Source organism: Rutilus rutilus (genome assembly GCF_951802725.1).
Source record: "Rutilus rutilus genome assembly, chromosome: 2".
NCBI classification, from domain to species: Eukaryota; Metazoa; Chordata; class Actinopteri; order Cypriniformes; family Leuciscidae; genus Rutilus; species Rutilus rutilus.
The window spans coordinates 7,949,944-7,966,752 of NC_140210.1; the positions used below are offsets into that span (position 1 = coordinate 7,949,944).

Consider the following 16,809-nt stretch of genomic DNA (forward strand, 5'->3'; position numbering starts at 1 on the left):
CTGTTGAGTATTTAATAGTAGAGGTTTACATGGGAAGGTGTTGGGTATCATTTTCTCGACATTCTTGCATTATTGTCTTCATTTAATAGGTTAATATCTTGATTTTTGACTTGTACTGCTGTAAATTTGAGATAAGTGTTTATTTGTTAACTAAATATTACATACTATAAGCTGTTATGAAAAAGTATCACATGTGGTTCTTGTTTTGCAGAGATCTTGATAATTCACCATCTCATCCTCTTCATCATGGCGCTGGTTCTTCATGTGCTGATGCTGTTTCTTCTCTCCGGTGGTTCGGCCAAAGTTGTGAAGGACTTTAAGCAGGAATGTGGTCAATTTTTTGCTGGTGGAAAATCACCAACAACATTTTCTGGACAACAGTATCAGCAGATCTGCCAAACTCTAAATGGTGTTGTTTATTATGCCACATATTATGATACTGACAACAAGATCCCAGTGTACTCAGCCTACAGGTTTGAAGGGAAAATGGGCTGTGAAAGACTAAATAAGTGGCACATTGAACCTCAAGTAAGTGAAACATTACTCTCTTAAGAAACATGAGAGATTGATCATATACTGTTTCAAAGCTGAATAGCAGAAAGACCATATTGAGGAATGGTGATGAGTTTGTAATGTGTGTGAAGGAAGAACAACAGTAGATTTGGCATAAAAGTGTTTGCTATGCTAATTTTAAGTTTCTTCCTACAGAATCAGTGTCATGTATTGTTGCAACATTAGTATGACTTTGTTTTTCTTCTAACATTAACTGTTCTCAAACTCATGTTTTCAACTGATTCAATATTGCAGCTTGATGATATAAATGAACCATCCATGAAATTCGAGAAAGATGTGAAGACACAAGTCAACATGAAGACACAGCTTGGAGACAATCAAGCTCTCAATAAAGATTATACGAAGTCTGGGTCTGACAAAGGTCATCTGGAACCAGTCTTCCAGGCAAACTCCCAGGACTGTGCTGACGCCACCTTCACTCTCACTAATGCTGCTCCACAAAACCCCTCTTTTAATCGAGGTCAGTGGAGGAAACTAGAAGCAAAAATGGCAAAAACTCTATCTGAGAAATGTATACCAAAAAAATATTCTGTTTTCATTGTAACAGGGGTGGTTCCAGGTAAAAGTAAAATAAATAACAGAGTGAATGTGCCTAGTCATTTCTGGACTGCATACTGCTGCTTAGACAACAATAACAAATGTCAAATCTCAGCTGGATTTATTGGAGAGAACAAGAACATTGCTCCTGTAGAAAAAACTGTGAGTGCTTTAAAGAACGATTTGGCAAAACTTTATAATGTCATCGATTTTAAAGTGTTTTAAGTTATAAAATAAAGCTTCACTGAGCTATTGTCTGAAAGAGAAACTTTACCACATTTTTTTTTGTTATTATTTCTGAGATTATTCTAAATATCAGCTGAATCATAAGAAATCATGAGATAAATAAAGAAACTTACATATACATGTATATGTTTTACATATCATTTTCAAATTCTTCTAATTATTAGATGTTTGACTGTAATAAATAATCGAAACAATTATAATGTGTATAAATAAAGTGCATCATATATTACACTACAGTTTTTCTCGATTGCTTAAACACTATAACCAGGCTTTTGAACTAAAATTTCAAAACCATAATGCCATTTATCAAAAAGCACACCCATTTCACTAAACTATAAACACTATTCCCTGTTTTGACACATGAGTCAGATTGGTTGAACTGTCACTGCAAAACTCTACACACAAATCCCTTCATTTCTCATTGCTTAGACCATGTTGTCATTTAGAAAGCACTAGCATTCAAAATTGTTCACTCAATCAGCACAGCTTCAGCTCAGTTAGCACACAATTACCCAGGTGGAAACACTAAGAGTCAAAATTTAACACACATCAATCAGAACCTTCAATAGATATATAAAAGGGCCCAAATCAGTTTATTGCATTTGGGAACAATGGATCCAGAAAGACATGAAGGAAGAGATCGAGGAGGGATAAGAATGAGGAGGAGGAAGGGCAAGAAGACAAGCAGTCTCAGATGAAATTCAAGCCACTCTAGTTGCCCATGTGTTAGTCAATGGTGTGATTGAGTCGCCTTGAGAGCCTTCAGGGAGGTGTGGTGACAAACAAAATTCTATCACTGAATAAGAGACAAACATTTCCAATAGTCTTTGATGAGGTTTATTTTCTTGCAAGAAAAGGCCAGCAGTCGTACAGTCACACAGAGTAACACAGAGTGTGACAGTGAAGGGAGGGCATCCTTTCTCCTTTATAGTCTTGACTCCCAGAATGTTATCTTTCTAGGCAAATGATGGTATTTCAACCATATGTGGAACATTCTTAGACGTGTCCATCATATTGTATCCTTGAGTGGAGGCCCTCCTGTCACGTCCCAACACTCTTTACCATTCCAATACAATTCGAATTCCATATTAGAATATGGTTTGTGTGTGCTCATTTACTGTCATATGTTGGTCACACACATCTTACTGTAAGTAAATCAACCCTGTATCACATGAAATACGTTCTGAGGAAACTATTTTGCAAATCGCAATTACGTTACATGCCAACATATAAGCAGTGCTATTACGTTGGTCCTTAACCTAATATAGCCAATCTATTGCAGTGCTATTACGTTTGTCCTGAACATAATACATCCAAAGCAGGTTTCTTTTCACACGTAGCAGCTCATTTTGTTTTAATTATTTACTCCCTTTTTTCTCATTGGGCTACAAAATATTATCTATGCCAGGGCGAGTCAAATGGCGGCACCCAGATAATTTTTATCTGGCCCTCCAACTGGTTTTTGATGTTTAAAACCCCTCGCAATCTGATATCAAAGTCCCCGCAAAGGTTTAGCGCGTTCAGCGGTGAGTTTAACAACGCACGTGATCATTCAGCGGTGAGTTTAACAACGCACGGCAGTTCGTGATATGGTCACGTAATTTAATCTATTGATTCGTGCCACGGACACGTTTATTTCGTTATTTTCGTAATACCAGCACGTTTTTTAAACTATTGTATTTTCAATGGGAAGCGTCTTTCGTGATAACAGCACGATTCTTTCTGCCTGTCGGCTGCAGCAGAGAAGCTGTTTAATCAACATTTTTTTCACGAGATCTTATGTATTTTTATGTATTTTTTTTAATGTTATTATTTCGGTCTTATTGCCAGGGAAGCTGGATTGCTTTGCTGTTTATTGATATTTTTAAAATTATATTTTATCAGTAGGAAATCGCGCTGAAGAAGTCTCGTTCCGAACACATCGCGATATTTGGCATCAGTTCACGTGTGTCAGAAGTTGGTAAGTAAATACCTAAATACGCTGTCCTAATAATGTGTGATATCATGTCTTTTCTGTTTGTCGATATTAATCTGCCATTATATCTGCCATCTCCACGGAGACTTTGCTTCATTGCTTTCTAATTCAAAACAGGGTGATTAACACTGCCTGTCACGTGACGTGCTATAGGCTTAGATATTCATATCAGATTAAAAATAGTACAATTAGTTCCAAAGTTGTATTTGTAGTAGAAGCACAGTAAAAACAACACTTACCATGCTTTTACCACAGTAACATTAGTTTTACTGTGATAAGTGTAGTAAAAAGACAGTAATCACAAAACTTACCATGCTTTTACCACACTATTTGTAGTTTTAATGTGGTACTTATTGTAAATGCACAGTAACCACAAAACTTACCATGCTTTTACCACAGTAACCATAGTTTTACTGTGATAGGTGTGGTAAAAGGACAGTAACCACAAAACTTACCATGCTTTAAACCTCAGTAACCTTAGTTTTACTGTGATTGGTTTAGTAAGGACAGTAATCACAAAACTTACCATGCTTTTACCTCAGTATTGATAGTTTTAAAGTGATATTTGTTGTAAATGCATATTAACCACAACACTTGCCCTGCTTGTAAGGCTTTATAATGTAACATCCAATATTTGTAAGGTAAATCAGTACTTTTCCCTTTAAAGTCCAACTGAAATCAAAATGGACCCTATTTACTTTGTTAGCGCATATTACTAGTCTTGTGGTGAACAATTAATCCGTGCAAGTTAAAACACGGAAAAAAATGTTTTGGCTTCGTAATCTTTAATCAAAATCTGAAAATGCCCCTCCCCTCTGCATTGGAGGACCTTCCCTGATGACGTATGCTTGACGGCTTGGGTTGAGAAACGCTTAACCACTCCCCTCAAATCGTTAGTCTGTAATGAGCTAGAGATGGAGAGGAGGAGCACTAGAGTAAAACCCTGCCCTCTGTTCAATATTCCTTTTCACTGGGAAATACGTCACAGCACTGGAGAAAAGTCGTTTGCAACTTCCGGTTCACGCGGACTTTAAATAATCCTATATATTATACATAATGATATTTTCTTTTCTCTTTTTTCAGCTGAAAAGACCAAAAGGGCCTTTCGGACTCAGTCGTTCCATTATTGTTGGAGGAGAAGTAAACGGAGGAGACGGACAGCTGCAAAGGCAAATATTCGCAATGGTATGTATGTGTTGGTTTTAACCCTAAATCAAACATTTTATCAAGCATTTGTTGTTTCTTAAAACTCTTCTCACAAAACCCATAGCCCAATCAGTACAAACATAGTCTGAAAGTCTTAATAATTCACAAGATTTAACAAGTTGTCAAATTCGTACGATACTCGTACATATTTGTATACTCGTACACAATCCTGCAGCTTTTACTCCTAGTGCTGTCATTGGCTACTGCCTCAATTCCTGTACATATTTATCGCGATATTTGTAAATCAGTTGCGCCACTTCTTGGAAAGTTGTCGGATGTCACACACACTGTCAGAAAGTTTATATTAATTGCAAATTGGACCCTGTCTGTTTATGTTCCAGTAATACATGATGTCTCTCCACACCTCATAACCTACCTCTGTTTGCAAGAGTGGAAAAGCTTATCTGACTTGTCACATGACATAAGATACTCGATTATTATGTCATAATCAGAGCAGTTACACTGCTGATAACTGTCCCGTTTGCATGTAAATCTTTTTCATGATTATTGCTTGCTATTAAAGACATACTTTTATTCATAGAAATGCCCACATATCAGTGAACTTATTACATAAAAATGCTTTTAACAATTAATTATGCAACACTCTTTACAGAAAACATATCCTACAGTTATAAACTGACTATTTGCAAGTAATGTATTAAAATTACCTTCCTTTCTGTTTTGCAGGATTACTTAGTCCTTTTTTTTAAAGCTCTACCAATATCAAACTCAACAGCTCTTTTAAGAGCCAACCATTACAAGAGCTACTAGTGAGTCGCAGCGAATCTTGCCGTGATCAGCCCTTCACAGGTGAAGTTTCTAGAATATTGCAATCAGTTTTTACTCATCAAATGTTCTCTCCTGAATCATATGGTAAATTAACTTATTTATAACTGTCTTAATTTGTGTATCAAGAACAATAGTAATTGCACATAGAGTAAGTCGAGACTATCTTGTTTTACAGCAGAGAAGGAAGACCAGTCCTTATATCAACGCAAGCTAATCGAATAAGTCCTTTGTTTCGGGTGAGGAAGGAACATCTGGTGCCCAAAGAAGACAGAAAAGTGCGCGAGTCCATTGGTATGTCTTGTATTGAAACAATGCTGTAATATGTAGTACATAATTTGATGTTGACAATTTTACATTGTACAGGTTATCACTTGGTTTTTGACCAAGTGAAGCTCTTGAAACAATTGACAGAAGAGTATGTTGTCTGGAAAGAAATCAAGCATCACTGGCAAAGGCTCAAAAGAGACCATGCCTTTCTTAAAAATCTTTTAAAATATGTTGCTGTTGATATGGGTAAAACTGTTTTTGTTCAGTACTTAGCTTATTTTGTGCTGCAATATTATTTATATATATATATATATATATATATATATATATATATATATATATATATATATATAATACTTCAATGTGTGTATATTATATAACGTACTGACTGCTGCTTTGTAAATTTATGTAAGGAACAGGCAACTCTGGCCCTTTGCATTCTACTTTTTGAGGTTAGTTAAGAGTTAACCTCCAACCTTAATCGAGCACATCTGAAAATTTTAACCAAAGTCTTCAGGTTTACTTCTAGACAATAGGCAGGAGGGTTTGAGGTCGGAGCTAAATGTGCAGGACAGTGGACGCTGAGGGCCAGAGTAAACCATCACTGCTTTAAATAACGCAGAACATAAGCTGACCCGACTGTCCATTAAACAACTTTATTTGAATGGTTTCTGTCTTTTGTTTTCCTTTCAGACCAGGACTGGAGAACGCCTGACAATGGGATGTTGAGACTTCTTCCTCTGGTTGAGAAAAAGCTACTCCACATCAGTGATCACATCTTCTGTTCTTCAACTGAACAAACTGTTTAGACGAGGAAGAAGAACACTTAACACGATAGAGACATGTACAGGGAAGAGCAAGAAACCAGTTTAGCTGTGATAATGAATCATTATTTTCCAACACAATATCAAATCTGTTTTCTGTATCATATGTGACTGAATATGATTATCTGGCACTCGTTTTGTGGCTTCAGCAGCTGTGAATGGATTCATATGATGTTAACGTGTTTTTGAAGACACATTTTTATTTATCTTGAATCTCATTTGTCTTTATGCTACTTTATCAACTTTATGCTTTCTTCTCCAATAAAGTGTTGTTTAATAAAGTATGGTGACTATTGTGTTTTGAAAGTGGTGTTTGGTACAGTAAATAGAAATTTTCTTTTGAGAATTTTTAATTTCTTGTTTCTTTAAAAATAACTACATATAATTAATAACTTATAAATAACTAAATATAATTAATTACCATGATTCTTTTACTTGGGACATAAAAATTTAGATCTGGTTAATGATATTTGGGACAACAATGCAACAAAAGTTGCACATACTTGCATGTATGCCAGTTTCCAGTGAAATAAAAGGAAGCTATGTGAATAGCAAGAGGCTGCAGTGGGCTATCTTGCTATAAATACTTAAAGCTTAATTGAAGATGATCCATGTTGATCATTCTAGTATACTCTATATAGTATACTCTATATATCACTGATGTCAGGAATATAAGCAGCAATCAGGGGGTGAAAAGGAAATGTTGGCACTGTTTTTTTGTTGTTTTACTGAATGGTGCATTATCCTTGTGTAATAGTAATAGTATGTGTAGATCTGTGTAGATTATACTGTCCTTCCACCCCCAGGGCCCAGCAATGGCCCCCAGAAGAGCAAACAAATGCACATTTCAAATGGCTGTAACTCAAAGTCTGGTTAGTGTATCAAAGAGAAAATTGTCTGGACAACTGCTTATACTATGTTTAATAAATAATGTTGGCCACAGTTTTCAGACATATATGGAAAGCTGGCATAAAGGTTATTTTTAAAGTGCTCACAGTAAAAATATCAAATTTCAGCCTGTCCCTCATATATGTCATAAAGGTTTGCACAATGAACAAATTTAGATATCCAGTTGTCCATTAAATATATTATTTATTTAACATTTATTGTTTTATTACTAAACGTTTTAAACTACATTACCCACATATCTCTGTCATTCTATCAGTGGAGCAGGAAGCATTGTGCTGTAGTTCATTGAAATGTGCAGACATGCTTAGGGTTAGGGTTAGGATCTCGGTAAAGGAGTAATTTCTCACAACATAGAGACACTTTATAGTTAGCTTAATGTATAACTAACGTAATAATAACACCAAAACATACTTTGTAACATGAAGCGCCGTTTTATATGGGTTAAACGATTGTCCAATCACAGCGAGTTCTGCGATAAAGTCACAGCCAATAACAACCCAGCTGAACAGATGCGTTACACTTACATGCCCATTTATGGTAAACGATGACAGATCTCTTCTGGTTCTGGCTGCGGGGATAGATACCTTAAATATTTTATATTTAGGCTGTTAAACATGCATTCCTTCTAATTAAATTATAAAACTCATATTTAAAAACAAAAGACTCCTTTGTGTGGTTACCATCCAAAAACGAGGTCACATGATCAATGACACAAATTTGCTTATTTGATTAGACTGATGAATAAATACATTTGAAAGAGAAACTTTTTTCTAAGCAATGGCCTACAGCAGGGGTAGGTTTGCAGTATTTTAATTAAAGATAATTACATGTACTAAAGTGCTTCTAACATTTACAGTGTATGTATAGTATATTAAAGGTATATCAATAATATTCAAATAAATGTAACAAAAGCACAATGAACGGACACCATTTTGAAAGCTTATTCCAATATTTAATGTCAAACTGTTTAAAGACAAATGTACTGCACAACAGTATAAAAATCAGTTTATTAAAAATATCCAGATACAGGAGCAATCTATTATAGTGACACATACTACATTAACGTAAAAAAATTGCTATGATGAAGTTGAATATATTTACAAACCAAGAGATGAGATTCAAGTTTGTTATGTGAACATACATTTGTTTCTTCGCTTTAAAGAACAAATAGGCAAAAACATAAGCACAACATTTTACATTCTCAACTTTCATTCTATATCCTTGTGATTATTGGTCACTTTTATTGTAACTATGCAATGAATATGTCCTTTAGCAAAACACCTGATGAACACTGACACTTTTTTGATAAAGGCATTAGGCAGAAATCAAGTACAGTTTATGAAGCTGAAAAGAGAAAACAAAATGCTTTAACAATATGGAAAAAGATAAATCACTATTTTCAATATTGGTTCTGCATATATCAAAGAGATCCTGAGGAGGAATGGGACTTCACATGAAGACTTTCAGAAACTGTGACAGAGCAAAGGGTGCACCTCGCTGGACACATCCTACGCATGCCCAAACAACAACACCCAAAGACAGTGATGAAGTGGACACCACCAGGAGGATGCAGGAGACAGGGAAGACCAAGGAAGACACGGAGACAGATGTTTCACGAAGACCTGAAGAATGTCAGTGTCCCATGGGAAGATGTGAAGAACCTGGCCACGGATCGAATACGTTGGAGGACAGTTGTTGCCCAATGTGCCCAGCACAGGACTTGATGATGATGTTGTGAGTTTATAACTGTAGGATATGTTTTCTGTAAAGAGTGTTGCATAATTAAATGTTAAAAGCATTTTTATGTAACAAGTTCACTGATATGTGGGCATTTCTATGAATAAAAGTATGTCTTTAATAGCAAGCAATAATCATGAAAAAGATTTACATACAAACGGGACAGTTATCAGCAGTGTAACTGCTCTGATTATGACATAATAATCGAGTATCTTATGTCATGTGACAAGTCAGATAAGCTTTTCCACTCTTGCAAACAGAGGTAGGTTATGAGGTGTGGAGAGACATCATGTATTACTGGAACATAAACAGACAGGGTCCAATTTGCAATTAATATAAACTTTCTGACAGTGTGTGTGACATCCGACAACTTTCCAAGAAGTGGCGCAACTGATTTACAAATATCGCGATAAATATGTACAGGAATTGAGGCAGTAGCCAATGACAGCACTAGGAGTAAAAGCTGCAGGATTGTGTACGAGTATACAAATATGTACGAGTATCGTACGAATTTGACAACTTGTTAAATCTTGTGAATTATTACGACTTTCAGACTATGTTTGTACTGATTGGGCTATGGGTTTTGTGAGAAAAGTTTTAAGAAACAACAAATGCTTGATAAAATGTTTGATTTAGGGTTAAAACCAACACATACATACCATTGCGAATATTTGCCTTTGCAGCTGTCCGTCTCCTCCGTTTACTTCTCCTCCAACAATAATGGAACGACTGAGTCCGAAAGGCCCTTTTGGTCTTTTCAGCTGAAAAAAGAGAAAAGAAAATATCATTATGTATAATATATAGGATTATTTAAAGGGAAAAGTACTGATTTACCTTACAAATATTGGATGTTACATTATAAAGCCTTACAAGCAGGGCAAGTGTTGTGGTTAATATGCATTTACAACAAATATCACTTTAAAACTATCAATACTGAGGTAAAAAGCATGGTAAGTTTTGTGATTACTGTCCTTACTAAACCAATCACAGTAAAACTAAGGTTACTGAGGTTTAAAGCATGGTAAGTTTTGTGGTTACTGTCCTTTTACCACACCTATCACAGTAAAACTATGGTTACTGTGGTAAAAGCATGGTAAGTGTTGTGGTTACTGTGCATTTACAATAAGTACCACATTAAAACTACAAATAGTGTGGTAAAAGCATGGTAAGTTTTGTGATTACTGTCCTTTTACCACACCTATCACAGTAAAACTATGGTTACTGTGGTAAAAGCATGGTAAGTGTTGTGGTTACTGTGCATTTACAATAAGTACCACATTAAAACTACAAATAGTGTGGTAAAAGCATGGTAAGTTTTGTGATTACTGTCTTTTTACTACACTTATCACAGTAAAACTAATGTTACTGTGGTAAAAGCATGGTAAGTGTTGTTTTTACTGTGCTTCTACTACAAATACAACTTTGGAACTAATTGTACTATTTTTAATCTGATATGAATATCTAAGCCTATAGCACGTCACGTGACAGGCAGTGTTAATCATCCTGTTTTGAATTAGAAAGCAATGAAACGCAAAGTCTGAGATGGCAGATATAATGGCAGATTAATATCGACAAACAGAAAAGACATGATATCACACATTATTAGGACAGCGTATTTAGGTATTTACTTACCAACATCTGACACACGTGACCTGATGCCAAATATCGCGATGTGTTCGGAACGAGATTTCTTCAGCGCGATTTCCTACTGATAAAATATAATTTTAAAAATATCAATAAACAGCAAAGCAAACCAGCTTCCCTGGCAATAAGACCGAAATAATAACATTAAAAAAATACATAAAAATACATAAGATCTCGTGAAAAAAATGTTGATTAAACAGCTTCTCTGCTGCAGCCGACAGGCAGAAAGAATCGTGCTGTTATCACGAAAGACGCTTCCCATTGAAAATACAATAGTTTAAAAAACGTGCTGGTATTACGAAAATAACGAAATAAACGTGTCCGTGGCACGAATCAATAGATTAAATTACGTGACCATATCACGAACTGCCGTGCGTTGTTAAACTCACCGCTGAATGATCACGTGCGTTGTTAAACTCACCGCTGAACGCGCTAAACCTTTGCGGGGACTTTGATATCAGATTGCGAGGGGTTTTAAACATCAAAAACCAGTTGGAGGGCCAGATAAAAATTATCTGGGTGCCGCCATTTGACTGGCCCTGGCATAGATAATATTTTGTAGCCCAATGAGAAAAAAGGGAGTAAATAATTAAAACAAAATGAGCTGCTACGTGTGAAAAGAAACCTGCTTTGGATGTATTATGTTCAGGACAAACGTAATAGCACTGCAATAGATTGGCTATATTAGGTTAAGGACCAACGTAATAGCACTGCTTATATGTTGGCATGTAACGTAATTGCGATTTGCAAAATAGTTTCCTCAGAACGTATTTCATGTGATACAGGGTTGAAGTAAATATAAAAATAAAAAAATTTGAGGAGAGAGTAAAAAAAAAGAAGAGTAAAACAGGAAAAAAAAATATTTTTTTGTGTGTGTGTTTTCTGTGTATGAATAAAAATGTGCCAATGTATCCACTGGTTGTGTCTTTTGTGTTCATCATGTGAAAAGGTTTGTGATGGGGGGAACCACAAGCAACATAACTTACCAGTTTTAGAAATGTTGTTTTGAATTTATTGCACCAGTGTCTTAGACTATGTTGTAGTGTGTGTGATTTTGAGGGCTTGTGTGTCCTGTCTGAGGGCAGAGTTTGGTTTTTCAGCAAGAGTGAATGGTTTTGAGTGTTGAGCTTCATTTTGACCTGAAAATAGGATGTTTGGGGAATTGGGTGAGACGTTATGGATTTGTGTTTACAGTTTTGAGAATACGAGGCATAGTTTCAAGAAATGTGTTTAAGCAATCGAGAAAAACTGTAATATGGAATAAAGATTGATTTTTTTAATTGAAAGGAAATGTTTTTTTGTTTGTTTTTTTGTTTTTTGCCTCTTTCTTGGACAACTCAAGTTGCACACATTTCCACTGTGACTAAGCCAAAACCAGCCTGGTCTCATTAGAAAAACGTACCTGGCAACATTTTTCCAAAACGCAAAATACATTGCGTCTTGCGTTTAGCGACAGTTTCAAAGTAAAATGTCCAGTGAGGGGCTAAAAAGCATGTTTAGTTTTTGCCAGTAGGGGTTCAATCTTCAGCTGGCTGGCAGGAGCCACCACTGGCATGTCACATGACCTGATGCAGGAAAACAAACCTGATATACAAAACAAATAAAAGCAGCCTCTGAGTGAATCGCCCTTATAATGCTCTATAAAACAAATGTGATGTACATTTAATCACCATGCGCTTTCATCTCCACAGGCCAAAAATAAAAATAGAACTTAAATAGGATAAAATGACAAAAATAACCACACAGGTAAAATAACACAATACACATAAATTGCAGTGAAGATATAGATATAAAAGCAACAATTAAAACAAAGATGAATTTAGATTAACAGGAGCCAAAAATAACTCACCTCTTCAGTGCATTAACAATGCCAAGAGGAAGAGGAGGAGACAAAACAGGAAATTGTGTAGGCTCATGATAACATCACAGCAATTAAAGGGGAAAAACGCTCATTCTTCAGGCAAGTATACCAGATATATGAAAATAAACCATTTTGTGTGAATTATAATACACAAAACATTTTCTGTACCTGTTACACCTGCTTCTCAGAAACTAAAAAAGATGAAAAATAGAACAGAACTGGGAGGATACTTCCAGATCTTACAGAGAATGATATTTTTTAATGACTTCTTCTGAGATAACCACTTAGATTTTCATAATTCCCCCCACAATCAAGACATTGCATATTTTATGCCACAGCCACTGATTCAATGAAGTATTGACATGTTCACAAATGGTATGATATGTTGTAGCATTTACTCTAAATATGGATAGACTAAAACTTTTATGCTATTGCTAAAACATGAAGCCGATATGTAAAATTTACCATAAATTAGATGTTTGATTCAAAAATGTATAATGTGATACAAGTTCCACAACCCTTCAGAAAATGTATTTATCAATGCTTTATTTTTTAAGCTTTGGAGTTCATTTGAATATGGAAATATGACATGTCAACCTGGCAAAGAGTTTGTTCATAGCAGCTCTTTATTGAAAAATGATGACGGCTTATAAGTTGTGATTGTCTATTTTGCTAGATCCCGCAGTCAAAACAAAATGGTTTTCCTGGAATCTAATCACCAGATTACAAATATTTTTCTTATCAAAGGAGATTTCCTACAATGCATAATTTCTCTCTCACAAAATTACCCATGTTAATCCCCCACATGATTTCTGTTTTCAGATTTTGCTTCAGTCACAGTTGTTGTTTCACAGGCTCTTCAGCGACACGGCTTTTGAAAAGCGTGATCTCGTCCAGGTGGCAAAGTGGCATTCCTCTGATCACATGGGCCAGGTCCTCGTGCAGTAAAGGGTAAATCACCACACTAAGGGCTGGACGAGAAATTGAAAAACTGCAAGGGGGAAAAGAACGAACAGGGGAATATTCGATGTACACCAGGTTAAATCATGTACAACAACCCAGACAACAACATAGTGTCGGCCCAGATCCGGCCCACATCTGGTACATGTGGATTCATCCGAATCTGGGCCGACACTATGTTGCTGTCTGGGAATCATTCAGGCATTAAGTCTTTATTATTAGGAATTCTTAAAAACACTAACCTGTCCAGCAGGGTTTTCTGCAGTGTTTTACATGCCACCAGGGTACCTCCCATGAACATGTGGCACATGATGACATCAGTGCAGCTCTGCATGAAGGCCGTCACAGCGGCGGGCTGGAAGGTCCCTTGTCGAGAAACCAGACAGACACGCCGCAGATGCTGACACCGACTGAGCTCTTCAAAAAATGCTGCGTTCGCATTAAAGTACGGCTGCTCCAGCCTGCAGTTTTACACATACAGACAGTGAATAAATGCAGAAGTTACAGGGATAAAATATTCTGCTAAAAATTATATTAATAATTGATTAAGTAATCCTAGTTCTCATTCTAGCCAGGGTTCAATTTAAAACTCGCCAACGGCAAATGCAGAATGAGTTACAAGCCAGTTAAGCGATACAATTTTTAGGAATAAAAAATAATGAATGATTAACATCTCTTATAAAAAAAAGAGAATGCAAGTGCATCAAGAAGATGCATATGGTCTACTAAATGAAAGCTATATGTGACTGTTGCGTGACACATTTTACTTTAACCTTACGGAGCCATTATTTTTTCATGCACACCGAAATAAAATCATGAGAAACAAAATCATGGACAATGTTATTGTGAGTGATACCGCAGATTTTTTTAGGCTGTTCTCGTGATCTTTTCAAATGCGATCATTTACCTAAGGTAAACATTAGACCTGGCTACTTGGTCAAAATATATTTTAAATTTTAGATGGGAGAAAAACACAGAGATTCTGAATTCAGACAGCAATAAACCACAGACTAACTCTTTGAAATGTTTGAATGAGAAACTATTAACATCTGAATAGGGCTTAAGATCTCATAGTGTGTCATCATATGAAATTAATGAAAATTCTACTATCACTGTTCATTTAATCATTTATAAATGTATGCACCATTTATCTTAATACTTAGTATAGATCAAAACAGCATTAAATTTTTTTTATGATTAATGTGCCAGATTCATCTAACCGCACAGTTTGCCCCAAATACACAAGAATAGCCCTAGAATAGCACCATCCAACCATGTACGTGGAAGCTGGAGAGCGCTGACGCTATTCCCCACTGTTGACGCCATGCTCTCCATTAGCGCCGTCATTGCAACCGGCCTTGGTGGAGCGGGTCCTGGCACAGACAGCACCAGTCCTGTAAGACCCTCAGGCACTCTCATACTGAAAACAGCCAAGTAGAGCGCCAGCAGAGTACGATTGACTTCACCCGGTGCGAGGCGTGCGGAGAACCAGCGCAGGTTCTGATAGTGCGGGACGCTGCTCTGGCCCACCATCAGCTGCGCACACCCGCCCGCTTCCCTCCAGCCCTCGCTGGCCTCCAGATAGAGGTGAAGGCGTCGTAGGGCACTGCAGCATGGCACCACCCCATAAGAGGGAGTCAACAATGTCTCCTTGACCTACTAGTTCAAAAAGGGAACTCGCACTGCATCGATGACGCACGCTATTGGGGAAACTGTATTCTGTATACGTTTATACTTGACGCGCTCACCGTTGTACTATTCTTTGAAACGATTGGGGGCGACACTGTCCTCTAAACCATCAGGAATCAGCGGTGAGAAGAAGAAAGCTATAGACTACACACGTGACATGTTTATTTTAGTACACCACCACCAATACCACACTACAAAAAGAATTGTGTAAAACCCTGAGATTATTACTCATGACAATAAAAGAAAACATATGGATATGAGAATGTGTATACAATATAACTAAATTAACAATCTCTTACATATTTTCTTATTTCACTAAACATTTCATAAAGAATAAAGGTCCATGTTTTATAAAATGTCCACGAAACTTAATGAAATGTTTATTGAAATTAGAAAAAATTTAAGAGATTGTTAAGTTGTATAGCCTACATACATGTTTTTTATATTCACATATTTAGTTCTAATGCCACAAGTAATAATATCAGGGTTTACTGGATTTTATACGATTCTTTTTGTATGTGGTATTGTTGGTGATGTACTAAAATAAACATTGTCACGTGTGGACCTTTCTTCTTCTCACCGCTGATTCCTGACAGTTAAGAGGACAATTACTTGAGTCGCCCCCTGTCGTTTCACAGAATAGTACAACGGCGAGCGTGTCGAGTATAAACGCTGCGTCTGTTTGGGGAGGTGCACGCACAGTCTGTGGAGACTCACGCTGCAGAGCCAGGTGAAAGTATAACAAGGCTTAAGGCTGTCAGTAGCACTGGGGGTTCCTTTAAGGAAGTACGGCCCAGACCCACTGGGCCCTAGCCTGCTACTTACAGGGGTACCAGTGTCAACCCCTGGACCAACCCCTCAAGTGGAGGATTCAGCAGGACGACTCTAGAAGAAGAGGAGGCCTGCCACACTCACACCACTTGTCCTAGTGTTTTCTCTCACAATGTGGAAAAACAGTTCAGCTCAGATATGCACAGTGTACAGCTCAGGGAGCGAGGGGCCTAAAGAACAGCTCTCTATAACCGAGAGGGCCCTCCTCTAGCTCTACCTGCAAAACTGTTTGCATGGAGGCCTCAACAGAATGCCTCTTTTAAGGAAGAGAGGCCTGCCATACTCACACCAGAGAGTTTTTAAAAGAAGCTAAGCTTAAAGATGTCCAGCACAGAGCGAAGGGTCCAAGAACAGCTCACTATTGTGAGAAAGAGACCTCTTTTCTAGCTCTACCTACAAAAGCTTCTTCAGCTTGAAGAAGAGGAGGCCTGTAACATGTTTGAGGACAGCTTAGGCTCAAATATCACAGAGCTCGGGGATCGAGGGGGCCTAAAAACCACTCTCAGTGAGAGAGAGAGAGAGAGAGAGAGAGAGAGAGCGAGAGAGAGAGAGAGAGACCACTTCTCTAGCTCTACCTGAAAAGCTGTTTGCATGGAGGCCTCAGCAGGATGACTCTTTTAAGGAAGAAGAGGCCTGCCATACTCACACCAGAGAGTTTCTAGTGTTACCTCTTACCATGTAAAAAGGAATGGCCTAACTATGTTCTAATTAACTGGAGGAGGCTAAGAGTGCTACTCTGTTAATAAAACAGTGAGGCTACA

At 37.1% G+C, this 16,809-nt stretch overlaps 2 protein-coding genes and 2 long non-coding RNA genes across 6 annotated transcripts; 2 read left to right on the top strand and 2 right to left on the bottom strand.

The window, feature by feature from the left end:
* Window positions 1-240: 240 nt before the first annotated feature.
* Window positions 241-1,367, top strand: LOC311286761 (endonuclease domain-containing 1 protein-like). The gene is made up of 2 exons (XM_084403039.1): window positions 241-528; window positions 808-1,367. The coding sequence occupies exons 1-2, from the start codon at window positions 247-249 to the stop codon at window positions 1,333-1,335; spliced, it is 810 nt and encodes a 269-aa protein (XP_084259165.1). The 5' UTR covers window positions 241-246; the 3' UTR covers window positions 1,336-1,367.
* Window positions 1,368-2,499: 1,132 nt separating this feature from the next.
* LOC311286650 lies at window positions 2,500-6,681 on the top strand. Of its 3 annotated transcripts, none has more exons than XR_014626604.1 (4): window positions 2,500-4,516; window positions 5,225-5,347; window positions 5,502-5,601; window positions 6,287-6,681. It is a non-coding gene; the product is annotated as an uncharacterized lncRNA (long non-coding RNA). The 3 variants fall into 3 exon arrangements; XR_014626605.1 differs by having other exon boundaries at window positions 5,502-5,617; window positions 6,287-6,680; XR_014626606.1 differs by having other exon boundaries at window positions 5,505-5,617; window positions 6,287-6,680.
* A 1,612-nt stretch (window positions 6,682-8,293) lies between these two features.
* Window positions 8,294-11,490, bottom strand: LOC311286683. The gene is made up of 3 exons (XR_014626615.1): window positions 10,696-11,490; window positions 9,723-9,824; window positions 8,294-9,088 (listed from the first exon to the last, which is right to left on the bottom strand). It is a non-coding gene; the product is annotated as an uncharacterized lncRNA (long non-coding RNA).
* A 1,681-nt stretch (window positions 11,491-13,171) lies between these two features.
* On the bottom strand, window positions 13,172-15,300 carry LOC311286670 (F-box/LRR-repeat protein 18-like). The gene is made up of 3 exons (XM_084402931.1): window positions 14,802-15,300; window positions 13,771-13,989; window positions 13,172-13,559 (listed from the first exon to the last, which is right to left on the bottom strand). Exons 1-3 carry the CDS (start codon window positions 15,059-15,061, stop codon window positions 13,403-13,405), a joined length of 636 nt encoding a protein of 211 aa, XP_084259057.1. The 5' UTR covers window positions 15,062-15,300; the 3' UTR covers window positions 13,172-13,402.
* Window positions 15,301-16,809: the final 1,509 nt, after the last annotated feature.